Below are 15,932 nucleotides of genomic sequence, written 5' to 3'. Positions count from 1 at the left end.
GAGGACAGCAATGCTGCAAAGTTAAGGCTGTCTGAGAGACACTCAGACACTGAGAGAAGGCAAAATGCACAGAGCAGTGGTTGGATGCTACAGCAAGCACCAGAGTGAAAGAGGGAATGGGAAAAACTGTGAGGAAATTCTCAGTTTCTTTACCCTCAGCTCTACAGCTCAACTCTGCTGCTGATGGACATTTTTTGCTCTTCAGAGCCCCCCTGTCCAAGCACCCCTCCCTCCTGCAGCCCCCACCCCAAGCTCAGCCTGTGCTCTGTCCTGTCTGTGGCACTGCTGCACTCCACCACCCTGCCATGATCTTGTGAAGTGAAACATGAAAACTCTGCCCTTCAGATGCCCTTCAGTCTTTTCTTGGCAGGTCTTATCTGTGGTTTTTCAACTGCATCCTCCCTCCTCTTCCTCCCACACACCAGCCCTAAAAAGAAACTTATCTTGTTTTGCAATCATGTTTCCCAGGTTTTGGCTATGTTATCTGGATATTTTAATCTGGTTTTAGATTAATTTCAGACTCATTTCAGTTATTTCTGAATGACTGAAGTAAACACCAACACAGTGAATTTCCAGGAAAAGCAAACCCATCTTATTTTGCTGATAACCCATATCAAACCAGACACTCAAATTTTCCTCTTCAAATGCTCAACAAAGAGATAACTATAAGATGGGATGCTAGAACCCTTCTTAATGCACTATTCCCATCAAATCTTTCTCCTAAGTGCCCTTTTCACAGCAAAAACAGGAGTTTATTGCCATTATCTTATGGTTGGTTCTCAAAAACACCAATACAAAACAACTTGCCTCTCACAAACCATATGAAATACAGGATATATTTTTCAATACCACAGATGGACATATATTATCTGGAAGTTGAGAGTTCTCTAAACCAAGAAACTCCCTTGGTAACAGCTAAAGGCTTTTACTTTAGTTTGAAGACTAAAAGTTCAGTTTTCCAAGTCAATGCCCCTTTAAACTTTCCCTATTCTTCAGAAAACTACACCCAAACTCTAAGAAATGCTCCAAGTAGTTACCAGTATATCCACAACAAGCCAGGATGCAACAAAAAGTATTCTGAGCCTGATTCTGTTTCTCCTCAACTTAGTTTAACGATTGATTTTTGGCAGTAAAATTTCCTCTCTCTTCAGCTCCTTTATATAACAGTGGCAGCGTATTACAGCCTTGTGTTTCCTTACTGTGCCAAACCTCAGGGACCAATTAGGTATCAAAATCTGAAAAAGCACCTTGTGGGATAACACTTGTGAAAGAACAACAGGAGTGTAATCAAACCACAGAGAAAATGAGATTGGGCAGGACCTCTGGAGGTCCAATCCTGCTAAAAGCAAAGCTGGACAAGGCTGCTCACGACCTTCTCTCAGTAAGAGAGACATCTCCAAACATAGGGATGTATCGACTTCCCTGCAGTGCCATAACTTCCCTCGTGTTTTCATTGGGAATATTTATTTCCTTTTGTGCAGAAAGGATTTACTTTAAGCCATGACCTACACCTCTCGTTCTGAGAGCTCTAACTTGTCTCTGAGTACCCCTCAGTGGGCAGTTCAGGCAGATCCCTCCTCTCAGCTTTGTCTTTTCTCTGCTTCTCCCCAGGTGTGGTATGCCCCAGCTCTCTGATAAACTCACATGTCCTCCACAGGACTCACACCATTCTAATAACACCTTTGGGGCTGTTTTGTACTGTGCACAGTTGTCCCAATACAGCCTCACAAGTGCCAAGCAACACGAATTTAGTGCCTGGCCAGAAGAGCTGTGGGTGCAGCCCGGTGTGCAGTGACCCTTCAGTGTCCCAGGGGCAGTGCTGGTGCTCAGCATGTCCTCCCCAGGAGCCACAGAGCTGTCCAGAGCTGCTCCACAGCCTGCAGCTGGGATTATCAATGCCATGGGCAGGATGAGGGAGCACAGCTGGTCCCCAGCTGCTGAGGGACTGCCAGGGGCTGAGCTCAAAGCACCAGTGTCAGACAGGAATCACACCATCAGTAAGGCTGGAAAACACCCTCAAAATCAAGTCCAACCTTCAAACAAACACCACCATGCCCTCTGAAGCACATTACAAAGTGCCTCATCCACTCAGTTTTTGAACATTCCAGGGATGGTGACTAGAGTATTAAACCACCCTTTGGTATTATTGTTGTTCTCTCTTCACTATGAGAAGTGAAGTGACCAGAGTGGATTCCTAAAGCAGAGACCCAAAGTGAGGAGGAAGCACATCCTTGTAAGAACCTGTAAGACAAATTAATTTCTAAGTCAGTGAGAAGGAGTACCCCAGACCCTGACTTAAATTGAGACTCACTCATCTCAATCAGCTAATTTGTAGTTGGAGGAGGAAAGGACAGTCATTATTGAAAAGCTCAGTTCTGCAGAATCAAAATTCCACATTTGACACTTAATATTTTCCCTCTTCCTGAGAGAAGCAATTCAAAGGGTTTGATTCCTTCACTGCACAACAGGAACAAATAAACAAAATTACCAGTAACCATTTAGAATAGGAGGAAAGACAGGGACTGACACCAAGCCCATCTCTTTATAACATGTTTTCCTCTAGTTTGCTGATGTTTCCAGAGCTAGTAATAAACCAATAGCATATGATGTTTGGTAATAAAGGGGTGGGAAGTCCATGATGATATGTGATATGTATTTCCAGCAGGTTCACCTGTCATTCTGCCAGTTGTTAATCCAGGGTTCATCTCACTCAGCTCATTTACCATCCTGTCTGCCATGGTTCATTTGAGCTCAGGGTGTGCTGCTCTCACTCTGTTCTACCCCTTTGCTTTATCATCATCTAGCAAATGTATGCAACATAGAGATGCAATTGTGTTTTGATTTGCATAATTTCTGGGCTTAATTTTTCTCAGGTGCATGCACTCAGTTACAGAAGGAACTGCTCTTGTGAAAGGTAGAGCCACGGTGGAGGAGTTCACAGAGAAGTGTCTCCCATGGGAACAACCCCACAACATAACCAAAAAAACTCCTCTCCCTAAGTGAACTGAAAAAAGATTTTTAGAAGTGACAACTGACAAACCCCCCATGTTTTGTCTCCCTGCACTGTTGGTGGGAAGGAAGAAAGGGCTGGGGCAGGGGAGGGAAGGTGTTCTAAAGGTTTATTTTAGTGCTCTTTATCCTCTTTTAATTATGCTAATAAATTTTTCTTTACATAAGTTTTGAGCCTGTTTTGCCCCTAAAGTGTTTATTCCTAATTCTTACCTCAACTCATGAGCCCCTTTAGTTGCTCTTTCCCCCTCCTCTGCCCAAATATAGCAAAAGAAAATGGATGAAGAGCTTTTTGTGGTGCCTGGCGTTTAGCCAATGTGAAACCACAACAATGCTCAATGCACAAAAAGTGTGAAAAAACTGTTATGGTGCAAGCTAATCAGGTGTGATCAGATCCTAGAAACCTTAGCTCTTTATTCATACACTGTAAAAGAAATAAGAGATAAGAGCTGAGGAGCTTCAATACATAACTCACACATTCTAGGAATTTTTGACTTTTAACTTTTCAGGTGTGAGATAATCCAAAATGTGAAGAATTTCCTGATTATCTTTTTTACCATTCTCTGAGTCAGTTACATGAACAAAAGCTTTTCACATGACCAAGTTATAGTCCAAGAAATATATATTTATCACACTGCTATTTCTAAGTTTTGTTAATAGCAGAACTGAAAGAAACTCTATTCATTCAGCAAAGTTTTCCAACATCATACATATAGCATTTATTTTAATATTTGTGAAAAGCCAATAATGAGATATGTACTTATAACAGACCTATAATGACATTCCCATATGGAAACTGAGGTGAATCCACTGAGAATTTCTCTCTCTGTCCCAAGACCTGCCTGATGCACTACAAATCCATGTTAAACAATTAAAAAAACACATTATGGCAATCCTTAGAAGGGGTGGACCTCCAGGAATAATCTCAAGAATTAGTAACTACTGGTCAGCAATTGGAGATCTCTGGTACAGGTGTCCTAAACCAAAAACAGACATTAGGAGGGTAGGACAGGTCCTAAAACCTCCCTCACCAGGTAACTGCTGACAAAATGTGTCACCTTGTGGGAGAATGAGGTACAGTTTGTGGGTGGAGGGTGTTACAAAAGTCCTTGAGAAATAATGGACAAATTACCCATCACTAATCTGGAAGGCTCCATAAGGAACTGGGATAAGATCAAAGGACCTCAGGAGTCACTGTCATCTCCCCAACCCCTCTAGAAATTGAACTAACCAGTTTAACCTGTTCTGAGTTGGGAAATTGGACTCTACTGCTCTCAGCAAGTGAGCTGAGGAGTGGCAGGTGTGAAGGCTCACAGAAAAGAGCCAGAGAGGTGATAACCTCACTCATTTCCCACAGGCCCCTTTCAATCCTTGCCTACTTTTGTGGTAGGTACCAGAGCACAAATGTCAGCACTTCAAACTGAAGTTGCCACTCATTGTAGAACTAGGCCAGACAAGGAAAACATACAGATAATATGTTTTTGGTAAATCTCAACCCTAGTGCTCAGCCTGGGTAAAATCCTGGTTACTGGGGAATGAGACTGCCACAGAAATTGTCATGATTGTGAGGCCACTACCAGCAAACCCTGGGGCTGGATCTGTTCAAGTGATGTCTGCACAGATGCCGGAGGCAGGGGATGGTCTTGGGTCTTTTTTCTCCCTCTCTCTACTCTTAAGTCTGCCTCCTTTCAAAATAACAAATGTGAAACCCAACCCACAGCCCTTGGGAATGTGTGAAGGAATTGCTGCAGGAGCAGGAAAAGGGGCAGGTGTACAATTCTCTCCTGTAAACCCAACAGGGAGCAGTATCCCCAGAGCTGACCCTGCCCTGAACAGCTGCTGTACCTCACACAGCCAAACTGATTCCCACACATCAGATCTGTGTGGTATTGGTATCACAGACATGGTTTTTATGATTCCCTTGCAGTGTCACTGAAACTGTGGGAAAAGCAAAAACCCTCCAACAACACATTTAGTGCTAGAGAATGAAGGCATTACTTTGTTCTGGCCAGGATGTGCAACAGAAATAATTTCATCCACACATTGCCCAGGTGTGTAGAGAAAATCCTTCCACCACACATCACTCTTTACTAGATTTTCCAGATACTTATACACTCAAAAACCATGGAAATTCCTTGGTTCAGTGTTCATTGGTTTCACACAGTTCTTAGTATTTGGTTTCCTACTGGTTACAGATCTTTTGGCCTCTGATATCAATTAAGTTCTCTGAACTTAATCAATTAACCAATTAATTTGGTTCTCTCATCTTTTTCCAGACCAGGTGTCTCTGACCATGCTGGGGTGATGTTTGGAATTGATGTTCATTAATGGTTATTATCTTTTGTTTATCTTCTGTGCTGCTCCCAGCCTGCTGAGATGTTAAATTCATCCTGCCTTGAGGGATGAAACAGTCCTTTGAAAAGAAACTTCAATTCCTTTTCCCTGAGACAAAGGTGAATAAGACTGACTAAAGGTATAAAAAATTTAAAATCTTGTATCATTTTCCAACAGCAGGAGGCAGACTGGGACCGTTTTGCTTTTACCCAGGAGGGGAATCAGTGTTTCTTTACTGAGAGCCTGGCCTGTCAGGCACTGCAGAGGAGCTGTCACAGATCCCTGGAGAGGGGACTGAGGAATATACACGTATTGATCATGCATTGGTTGGCAGCTCTGATGTCACCACGGTGGTGACACTCACCACTCTCCCACTTGGAGAGTCTGGGACTTCCATTTCCCAGAGAGAAGCTGCTGATGCCTTGTGGATGCTGGTGAGAGTCAGGGAAAACAGCAGTCTGAGTTTTCCCAAGCTACCCAAAGGAAAACAGAAAGGAAAGAATTAATAACAAAGTCTAGCACCTGGTGTTGTAGACAGAATAAATAGGTGAAGAACATGATGTTTTGGTAAAAGCACATTTGCAGAAGTCTTGCCTTCCTTGGACCAATGAACTTTATCCTTGGTTCTGCAAACCAGTCTATAAAAATGTGTCTATTTCTGCAATAAATTGCTTCTTCTGCTTTCTAGATGAAGCCTGTGTTGCTGTATTTTTTTGCTGCACATTGCCTTAGGACTTTATATTTTATATTTCTCAAACCTTGTACTGCATTAGTGTATAACTCTAAACTCCATATACAGAGTGAGTTACTGTCTTCACATTTTGGTCAGACTAGACAATCCCTCTTGACCTGGGATCCAAGAACACAATACAGCCTCAAAAACTATAAACAAAAGTGAGTTGGGGGGGAGCAAACTGGGGGAATATCACTTCATTACCTAAAACTGTAATTGAAGGATTAACCCCTGATATGTAAATGGACCAAATTTACAATTGTCTGAAAAACCCGTGACCTTCATCCCTCTTGGGTGTGGCCTCTGGGAGGCTTCTGACTGCCCAAGGTGTATCTATTGAAGGCTTTTAATAAATACCTGCTTTTATTCTCTTAACCTTGCCTAGCCCCTGTTCTAGGGAGCCACTTCAAGGCATCAGTACAACTTCCTTCCTCCAAGATTAAATTCCTGGGGATATGGTGGAAAGGAGGATCAGTGTGCTCCCTCTGAAATCCTGACCACCCCAGAGCAAGTAAAGATACTGGGGAGTATAGAGGAGCTCCAGCAAGATTTAGGCTTGGGGTTTTTTGGGAAAATACGTTTCAGATGTCTCCATTATCACTGCTCTAGTGGCAGTATGCCAGACAAGAAAATGATTTGGACAAATGGACAGTTCCTTCGTTTTAAAACTGCTCCAATTAGGGCCTAGTTTTCTTACAGGTATTCTATAAAAATATTATGTGGCCATGGGAAGATGCAGCAGTAGCAGGACTGGAGAGTTCTTTACTGCACTGATTGTTTACATTTATCCTGTTATAATCCACCTGTTGTTACAACCTAATCTGATCACAGCCTGTGATTATTCGCCTCATGTTTTGTGGGTGGTGAGATCTTTCTTCCCTTACCCTTTCCTTTCTTATACATTTTCTTAAGTGGTATCTTTATGGTTGTACACAGTCATATTACTATAAATGACAACCAAAATGGCCACATACCTGTTTTTGTGTGCAAGCACATTGCTCTACAATAACCTTTACATTTACATGTGTATATTTACAAACACCCCAAAGGCTCTACTAGCACCTGGGTTACAGCCCAGGTGTAAAAATTTCACAAAATCTTTACAAAGCACCACAAGCCTGCTGCAGAAGGTGAGGACAACATCCCTGCCAAGCCAAACCAGCCCGTGATTCTAGGATAGAATTTTTCCTTCATTGCAAATCTCGTGTGGCAGCATCACTGCCCACAGTGAGATAGGGAGAGATAGGAAAGCTGGAATGATTTAAACTCAATGAACGTATAGAGAAAAGTTCTGCTTTGGTTTTTTAAAAAGTTGTTCCGCCCTTCAGCAAGCGAAAAGCAGCAGTGTTGTTTTAGTTTCAGTTGTCTTGCTCAGTTCAGACTTAGTACCAAGAGTGTTTCTGAGGGACAATAAAAAAAAAAAAAAAAAAAAAGGAAAGCACTGGTTTCCCTTTCCCCGGGTACAAGAAGGGCGAGGCAGGTGCGTTCCCCACCATCCCTGGGGTAGATCCCGGACACTCCTTCTGCCAGAGCCCCCGCACAATCCCTCTGCCAGGAACGCCGGACAGTCCCTCAGCCACAACCCCCGGACAGTCCCCGGGCCGAGCCGCCTCAGTCACGGCCCCGCCCCCAGCAGCAGCGTCGAGCTCTGATTGGCCCTCGGAAGCAAAGCTTCTCTAATCTGCCCAGCAACAGCCGGCTCTGCGTTCGTATTGGCTTATGGAAACAGGGGTGGGGACTCCGCCGAGCCCTCTGCGCATGCGCAGTCAGACAGCGCGGTTTCCCCTATCGCTTACCGCCACGTCGCTGCGCGCACGCGCGGTGCGGGCGGGCGGTGCGGCGCATGCGCGGTGCGGGCGCGGCCATGGCGGGCTCGGTGCGGGCGGTGGCGCGGCGCTTCCTGTCCGAGTACGGCGGCGGCACCGCCGGCCGCCTCAAGGCGCTGGACGCCTTCCTGCTCTACGTGCTGCTCACCGGCGCGCTGCAGTTCGGATACTGCCTCGGCGTCGGCACCTTCCCCTTCAACTCCTTCCTCAGCGGCTTCATCTCCGCCGTCGGCAGCTTCATCCTGGGCGGTCAGTGCCGGCCCCGCCATCCCCTCACGGCCTTGGGGTCACCCTGAGCCCCCCCCGGAGCCGCGGGCACGGCGGGTCCTTAGGGATCAGCGGGTCAGAGGATCCGGGGAGCCGCGGCCCCTCAGCACCCCCGGCCTTGCCCGAGCTCCCCGTTCTGCTCCCGAGGGGCAGGAGCTGCTCGTCCTTGTCCCCCGGCAGTCACACTGCACGGTGCTGCTCCCCACAACACCCCAAACCCGCCCTGTTTGCAGCCCTCCCCAGCACAGGGCAGAGCTGGGGATGTTCAAGGTGGGAGGAGGTTGCAATGAGACCTGAAAGCCTCTTCCAGGGCCTAAAGGGCACCAGAAGAGCTGGAGAGTGACTTTGGACAGTGGCCTGGAGTGACAGGACACAGGGAATGGCTTCCCACTGTCACAGGGCAGGGTTGGATGGGATATTGGGAAGGAATTGAGGGTGGGAGGCTCTGGCCCAGGTTGCCCAGAGCAGCTGTGGCTGCCCCAGTTCCTGGAAGTGCCCAAGGCCAGGCTGGATGAGGCTTGGGGCAATCTGGGATAGTGGAAGGTGTCCCTGGAATGGAAATGAGATGATCTCTAAGGTGCCTTCCAACCCAAATCATTCTGTGTTTCTAACACACCCAGTGGAGAACACAGGAATATCCACACCAGTGTGAGTGCAGGCCTGCTCTGAGCAGGGTTGATGAGGAGTCCTGAATCTTCTCAGCACTCTGGGCACCCCGTGGTGTGTGTGGTGCTGTGGGAGCACTGGCTCCATGACAGCCCCATCCAGATCCCCTGACTGTCCTGCTCTGTGCTAACTATGGAGTAACCTGTCCCAGGTGGAGCAGTGACCCAGCCTGGGCTGGGCTGCCCCAGCAAGGCTGTGCTTCCCACCATGGCTGTGCTCACTGGTGGCTCCTTTTCTCTCTGCTCTGCAGTTTGCCTGCGGATCCAGATCAACCCCCAGAACAAGGGCGAGTTCCAGGGCATTTCCCCAGAGCGGGCGTTCGCTGATTTCCTCTTTGCCAACACCATCCTCCACCTCGTGGTCATCAATTTCGTGGGCTGAGCTCTGGGGAGGCTGCCAGGTACTGATCTGTGGGGTCACAAAAGGGGCAGCCACAGGGCTGCAGGGCTCCTGGGGAGAACTGGAAGGAGAGGGAATCCAGGAGTCCCCTGAGCTCCCAGCTTCCTCCTGGCCCAGCACAGCTGAGCTGTTGTCCTCTCTGTTGGCACAGAGTGAGGATTTATGGCTCTCTGGTTCTGAGCATATCTTTTTTGGCTTTTACAACTAAAGAGTGTAACTAAGACTGCTACAGCAACGTACCCACATTCCTCTCTTATGAGAGACATTCCCCATTCTTCTTTGCAGGAGAAGCTTTGGGAGCTCCAGGTCCTGGGCTCTGTGAGGCTGAGGTATGGCTGGGGTTCAAGTCTGGCGTTCCTTTGCAGATGAGGCAGCTGGGACAGGGACAGTTGGGTGTTGGGGACTGGGGACATGCAGTGGTGTTGCAAGGGGCCACACTGGGGCTTGGGGGAGCTTTGTCCCCTCTGCTCTGCAGTAACTTTGCTGATGTTGCCTTCTCTCTTTGCAGGTGTTGACCTGCTCCTGATGGCAAAGCCTGGCACGTGGAAGTGCCCAGCACACTCTCACCTTCTTCCTTGGTGGAGGAAGGAGACACAGGACTCAAGATTTTTCCCTCATAGAGTGTCCTGTGGAGGGGTCTGCAGTCTCATTGTGTAACTTTCCATCAATAAAACCCTTTATGACACTGCAGCCTTTTCCATGTTGGTGACAAATGCAGAATTTTTCCTGCTTCCAGGTTTCCTCTCAGGCATTACTCCTGGTTTTGCCTCTCTCCTTTCATTTCTACCCAGCAGGTTTTTTTTCTGTGCCCTAGTTTTGGAAGGAAACAGGAAAAAAGTGATCATGGAAACTCAGTTGTCATTCCCCCTTTTCATCTCCGTCTTTCCTGCCTTTTGATCTTCCAGAGTCTGTTGCCAATGTGCCCCTGGGCTTCAAAGCTGTGGAAAATTCAGCTGAGGCTGTGGTTAGTAGCCACAAAGGGAAGGAAGTGTCCTCCAGCACATCCCCAGGTGTACCCAGCTCCCACAGACCCTCCCATGTCCCTCACAGCCAGCTGGGCCATGTCTGCATGTCCAGCTGGGCTTAGGGGCTGACAAAGGCCTGGGGAGATGCAGCCACCGTGCCATGGTGTCAGTGTGCCCTGTGCTGATGAGCACAGGGATGTTGGGATGGACTGCCCAGGTCCTGCCCAGCTGTCACAGCCTCAGAGTGGCACTGGAGCTGCTCTGGGGCCAGGGAGAAGCTCCCCCCTCAGAATCACAGAATCAAAGTTGGAAGAGACCTTCAAGATCATCCAGCCCAACCATCCACCCAGCACTGCCACTGTAATTAAACCTCACACGCAGCACCAGATCCTGACACCTCCTGAATTCCCAAGAGTTGTGGCTCCTCACCTCCCTGGGCAGCCCCTCCAAGGCCTGACCACCCTGACCCAACCTGGATCTGCCCTGTCTCAGCTCAGGCCATTCCTGGCTCCTCTCACTGCAGGCACAGCACAAGGGACTGACCACTCTCACTGCAGCCCTTGAGGGGTGTGATGTGACCCCTCTGAGCCACCTCCACATTGAACAACCCCAGCTCTCCCTCAGCCATTCCTCAGAAGAGAAATATTTTCTAGGCTTTTGTGAGCCTTGTTGCTCTTCACTGGACACACTCCAGCCCCTCAAAGTCCTTTTTAAAGTGAGGGGTCGAGAGCTGAATGCAGCAGTCATCAGTGCTGAGTACGGGCGGTTGCACATGATACAAGCCAGGTCGCTGGTGGCCCTCTTGGCCACTTGGGCACGCTGTTGGATCACACTGAGCCGGCTGGCACCCAGCCCTGCCGAGTCCCTTTCTGCTGAGCAGCTCTTGAGCCGCTCCTCCCCCAGCTGGAGGTGCAGGGAGTTGCTGTGACCCCCGTGCAGAACCAGCACTTGGCCTTGAACCTCGTGCCCTTGTGCTTTGTCCACCGATCGAGTCTGTTCAGGTCTCACTGGAACTGTCATGCATGAGGTGCTGTCCTCACACTGATCCTGCTTCGTGCTTGTCTGGTTTTCTCTGCAGCTGAAACGCTGGGGAGGCAAAACCTCAAGAGCCTTGAGATTCCTTGGCATGGAGATGTTTGTGTGCTGCACTTAGGGGATGGAACTTTGGTTTTCTGATGGCTTCAGAATCTCCCAGAGTTCTATTCCGGCTCCTGTTTGCCACCTTTTAAACATTTCCAGCTGTGCTGCAACAATTCAAGCTGTAAGTCTGAAACCTGGAGCTCCCAAATCTCTTGCCCAACACAGGCTGTGAGGTGTGAGAGGTCAGTGAGGTTTTCACTGTCCTAGACAGTGGAGTCTGTGTCAGGAACAAAGAACTCGTGCCAGCTCGGGCACTTCCCCTCCTGGAGTTGTTTGCAATGGCAGCAGCGTTGGGAGGGCAGGCAGGGACTCAGGGTGCAGGGATGGTGGAGTGGGGTGACTCTGGCTGGGTGTCAGGTGCCCACTCAGTCACTATCACCCCCACTGGGACAGGGGAGAGAAGAAAATGGAGAATGACAACAGGGTGAGACAGTTTTATTACAGTGAAAGAAAGAAATCAAAGATCTACACATGTATGGGCTAAAGAGAAAAAAAAAAAGTCAGTTTCTACTTCCCATGTGAGAGGAATGACGGATTTGTCTTTACAAACAAGCTGTGGGTTTGCTGGTAGATAAAACCAGCACTAAAAGATAAAAGAAACAATAGGATGGATTCCACATGATGAATGGAAAAATATATTTGCCTTTACAAACAAACTTCAGGTTTGCTGGTAAATGATATTGGATATTGAAAGGTGAAAGAAGCAATGGGGGAAAAGCATGAATTCTATAAGAATTAAAAATTAAAAGGGAGGGTTATACATTAGAGGGGAATCTCAGGTATCAGGTGTTCTGGGAAGTCTGTTCCTCTCAAGTACCTCAGGCAGTGGGGAAAGAGAGAGGGAAATGCAGCTGGGAAAATGGGATAAAAAGGAGGCTGCATCCTCCAAAAATCTGAAAGATCCCAGGGGAATGCCCCATGGCCTCTTCTTTTATTCAAATAAAGCAGAAAGGACTCCTCTGTCTCCATTTTGGACATAACCCTCTGGTGTTTATGGATTCATTTTCCTGACATGAGCAGCAATGTTCAGACACTTCTGGGAAGCAGAGCTGCAGCTTGTGATAGTTCCTGTGGAAGACAAACATTGAGAACTCACAAATACCCCCCTTCCTCCCCTTTCCCTCAGCTCATACATCTGAGCTGATCTCACATGGTGTGCAATATCCCTTGGGTTAATTCGGGTCAGCTGGCCTGGCTGGGTCCCCCACCAGGATCTGATGGGGGAAGGAATGTCATAGGCACAGCACTGCTGGGCAGCAGCCAAAACACTGCTCTGTTATCAACATCTGTCCAGCTGCCAGTGCAAAGCACAGTGCTGTCATGGCTGGGAACTTCACCTTGGTCAGACCCAACACAGATGGGCAGTGATGCACCCAGCTCTGCTTTGCCATGGACTGTGCCATAAGCTGTGCCCTGAGCTGTGCTCTGAGCTGTGCCATGAGCTGTGCCATGAGCTGTGCCCTGATCTGTGCCACGATCTGTGCCCTGAGCTGTGTCCTGATCTGTGCCCTGAGCTGTGCCCTGAGCTGTGCTCTGAGCTGTGCCATGAGCTGTGCCATGATCTGTGCCCTGATCTGTGCCCTGAGCTGTGCCATGAGCTGTGCCATGATCTGTGCCCTGATCTGTGCCATGATCTGTGCCCTGAGCTGTGCCATGAGCTGTGCCCTGAGCTGTGCCATGAGCTGTGCCATGATCTGTGCCCTGGCAGCAGGACCAGCACATCCATGGTGGAGGATGCTCAGCCTGAGCCCTCCCCTGGCCACTGCTCAGAACTGCACAGGGCTGAGCCACAGGAGATCCAGGCTTTGCTGTGGAGGTTTTTTCCCCTTTTTCCTGCTTCTTACCTGTTTGTGGTTCCTCCAGCTGACATTAATTGGGCAATAGAATCCATGAGGGAAAGTAAAATTGCAGAGGGTGTACAAAGGATGTAGTGACAGGGCAAGGTGGAATGGTTTCAATCTAACAGAGGGCAGGTTTAGATGGGATATTGGCAAGAAATTCTTCCCTGTGAGAGTGGGGAGGCCCTGGCACAGGGTACCCAGAGCAGCTGTGGCTGCCCCTGGATCGCTGGAAGTGGCCAAGGTCAGGCTGGACAGGGCTTGGAACAACCTGGGATAGTGGAAGGTGTCCCTGCCATGGCCAGGGGATGGGACTGGGTGATGTTTAAGGTCCCTGCCAAACCAGACTATTCTGGGATTCTGTGAACCTACAATGAATCCAAGTCCTTCTGTGCTGGAGTAAGCTTCAACAAATCCACTGACACCTTCAAGCTCTGGTCATTGTAAAGTCCACACTCAGGTCCCTGGTCACACAAAGGGGAAGAAAATAAGAGAGGATGGTTTGTGCACAGGGCCATGTTTGATGAGAGGTGACAAATATTGGGCAGGACATTTTCTCCAACAAAGCCCTGAGAAAACACACAAATTCATCTCTACCCATGGAGGGCAGGAGGTGACATAGGGGAAGGGATGCAAAACCTCCTTCCCTGACAGTGTTAGAGGGCCCTGGCCTGCCCCTTCATCCTTCCTTCTCATCCAGGTCAGGACAAGTGGAAGGATTTCTCACTCTGTTAAACGATGAAGCAAATCAGCAAATTCAGAAATCTGACCCAATTCTAGGAGCTCTCCCCCCCATGCTTTATAATGCTTTCCTCTCCCCCTTTCCCTGCCCACTCTATACATAGCTCAATTCTTCTTGCTGCACCCACAACAACTCCCCAAGTGCAGGCTGTGGTGAGGGGAGGAGGGGAGCATGTCTTAACTTCAATTCCACTTTGCTTTGTGGTCTAACGTCTGCTGTTCTTTTCCACAGCTCTCCCCCTCCCTGCCACGTGCCCCCCACCCCCCCTTGGGGCTGCACTTTCCAGAGGATGTGGTTTTTGTGGTGGGGGGGTAGATGAGCATCAGTGGTGACCCAGATCTCGATTGTGGCGTCATGGAACTTGTGCTGTGGCCTCTTCCTGCCCCACCTGGGCCACGAGCCCCTTTCCACCTCCTGTCCTGCTCTGTTATTTCCTGATCTTGCTTTGCTCTGTGGTTTTTGTATCTCAAAATAAACAAGAAAATGCAGGGAAGGGGAGGGCATGTTGTGGTGGTGGGAGATTGGCAGCCTGATATCTGAAAGTGTCTCTGAAGTAGACCTTGCAAATTCAGTGCTTTGCTGGTCACATGCCAGGAGCCATTTTAGTCAAAACATTTAACTCATCTCCCACCTGGCAAATCCTGTCCCTGTTTAACCTGGAAGAGGAAAGAGTCAGATGTGGAAACAGAGGCAGCACAATCCTTAACTCTATCCTTTCATCTGGGAGTGAGCTTGAACTGCAGAATAAAAAATTTATGATGATTATTAATTTTTTAAAGTGATGGTAAAGCTAAATGAGTATGGAAAGTTTCCTTCCACATCTCTGAAACTTTCTGGAATGAGGTTAATCAGTTGGAAATCTGTGAAATGCAATGACTTATGATTTGCTTTATAGTTCTTATATGATTTAGGCAGCTTCTTCAGGCTGTCTACCATGACATGGCAGATTTCATCAGGAGTGGAATGCAGGCTCCAAGAGCTGCCTGGAATCCAGCACTGAAGGAGCCACAGGTTTCCTACAGCTGGGGAGAGATGAGAATGATGGCTGTGTCCAGGGAGAGATGAGGACAAATCCCTGAACATCTGCACTGTAAAACAATCAGGGCAATAGACAGGGGAAGTTTAGGTTGTTCCTTGTCAGGAGGGTCAGTGACTGTCACCCTGTGACAGGTCCCAGCTCAGTGCTGGGTGCAGGACCAAGGCAGGACAGGGAGGTTTTGTCCTGCTGCTCTCAGCAGTGTGGGGTCAGACCCTGGCTGGGTCCTCCCACAGGAGGCACCAGGGCTTTTGGCTAAAAGTGTTTGAACCATGACCCTTTCCAAAACCAGCTCCTTGTGCAGGCTGTGATCCCACCTGGTGAGGGAACCACCCCCAGTCCTGAGAGGCTTTTCCTGCCACTTTGGGAACTGTGGGAGGTACAGGCAAGGTCCAAGCTTTGCAGGGAGAGTGTGTTTCTGTCAGAGCACACTTCTCCTTCTCCCCCACATACAAACCTCTGGTGATGTCTTAGGATTTTGGCTTTTATATTTTTCATAGATGTGCAATCCTGCAATTCTTTAGTGTAGAACTCCAAACTCCATGTACAGTGTGAGCTGCTGCTTTCCCATTCTGTCAGACACAACAATTCCTCTCCAGGCCTGGGAATCAAGGACACCTCACTGTCTCAGGCCCCAAGAAATACAAACAGAAGTGAATTGGGTGGGGGGGAGCAAACTGGGGGTAAATGACTTCATTACTGGAGCTGTAATTGGAAGATTAACCCCCAATATGCAAATGGACCAAACTTTAAAAAGTGTGAAAACCAAACCTGTGACCTGTTGTAAACTTTTGGGCATAGCTCCTGGGGGGCTTTGTCTGCCTGAAATGATCCTGAAGGCCCTTCCATAAATAAATATATTCAATAAATGTAACTGTTTCTTATTCCCTTAATTTCGTCTGGCCTGCTTTTAGTTAGTCCCAGAAGAGCATCACTGGAGCATCAGAAGATGGAGAAATTGATGTCACAAAAGGAGA

At 48.3% G+C, this 15,932-nt stretch overlaps 1 protein-coding gene across 2 annotated transcripts; it reads left to right on the top strand.

Moving 5' to 3' along the window:
* The first annotated feature begins 7,871 nt into the window (after positions 1–7,871).
* Positions 7,872–9,924, top strand: DAD1 (defender against cell death 1). Of its 2 annotated transcripts, XR_008842427.1 has the most exons (4): positions 7,890–8,151; positions 9,086–9,235; positions 9,520–9,563; positions 9,743–9,924. XR_008842427.1 is itself a non-coding variant. In XM_056512201.1 (3 exons), the coding sequence occupies exons 1-2, from the start codon at positions 7,920–7,922 to the stop codon at positions 9,214–9,216; spliced, it is 363 nt and encodes a 120-aa protein (XP_056368176.1). In that variant the 5' UTR covers positions 7,872–7,919; the 3' UTR covers positions 9,217–9,235; positions 9,743–9,924. The 2 variants fall into 2 exon arrangements, 1 of the variants encoding a protein (XP_056368176.1); XM_056512201.1 differs by lacking the exon at positions 9,520–9,563 and having other exon boundaries at positions 7,872–8,151.
* The last annotated feature ends 6,008 nt before the right edge of the window (positions 9,925–15,932 follow it).

Source organism: Oenanthe melanoleuca, chromosome 27 (genome assembly GCF_029582105.1).
Source record: "Oenanthe melanoleuca isolate GR-GAL-2019-014 chromosome 27, OMel1.0, whole genome shotgun sequence".
In the NCBI taxonomy this organism is placed as follows: domain Eukaryota; kingdom Metazoa; phylum Chordata; class Aves; order Passeriformes; family Muscicapidae; genus Oenanthe; species Oenanthe melanoleuca.
The sequence above is the reverse complement of the archived record's forward strand: the minus strand, read 5'-3'. Positions and strand labels throughout refer to the sequence as shown.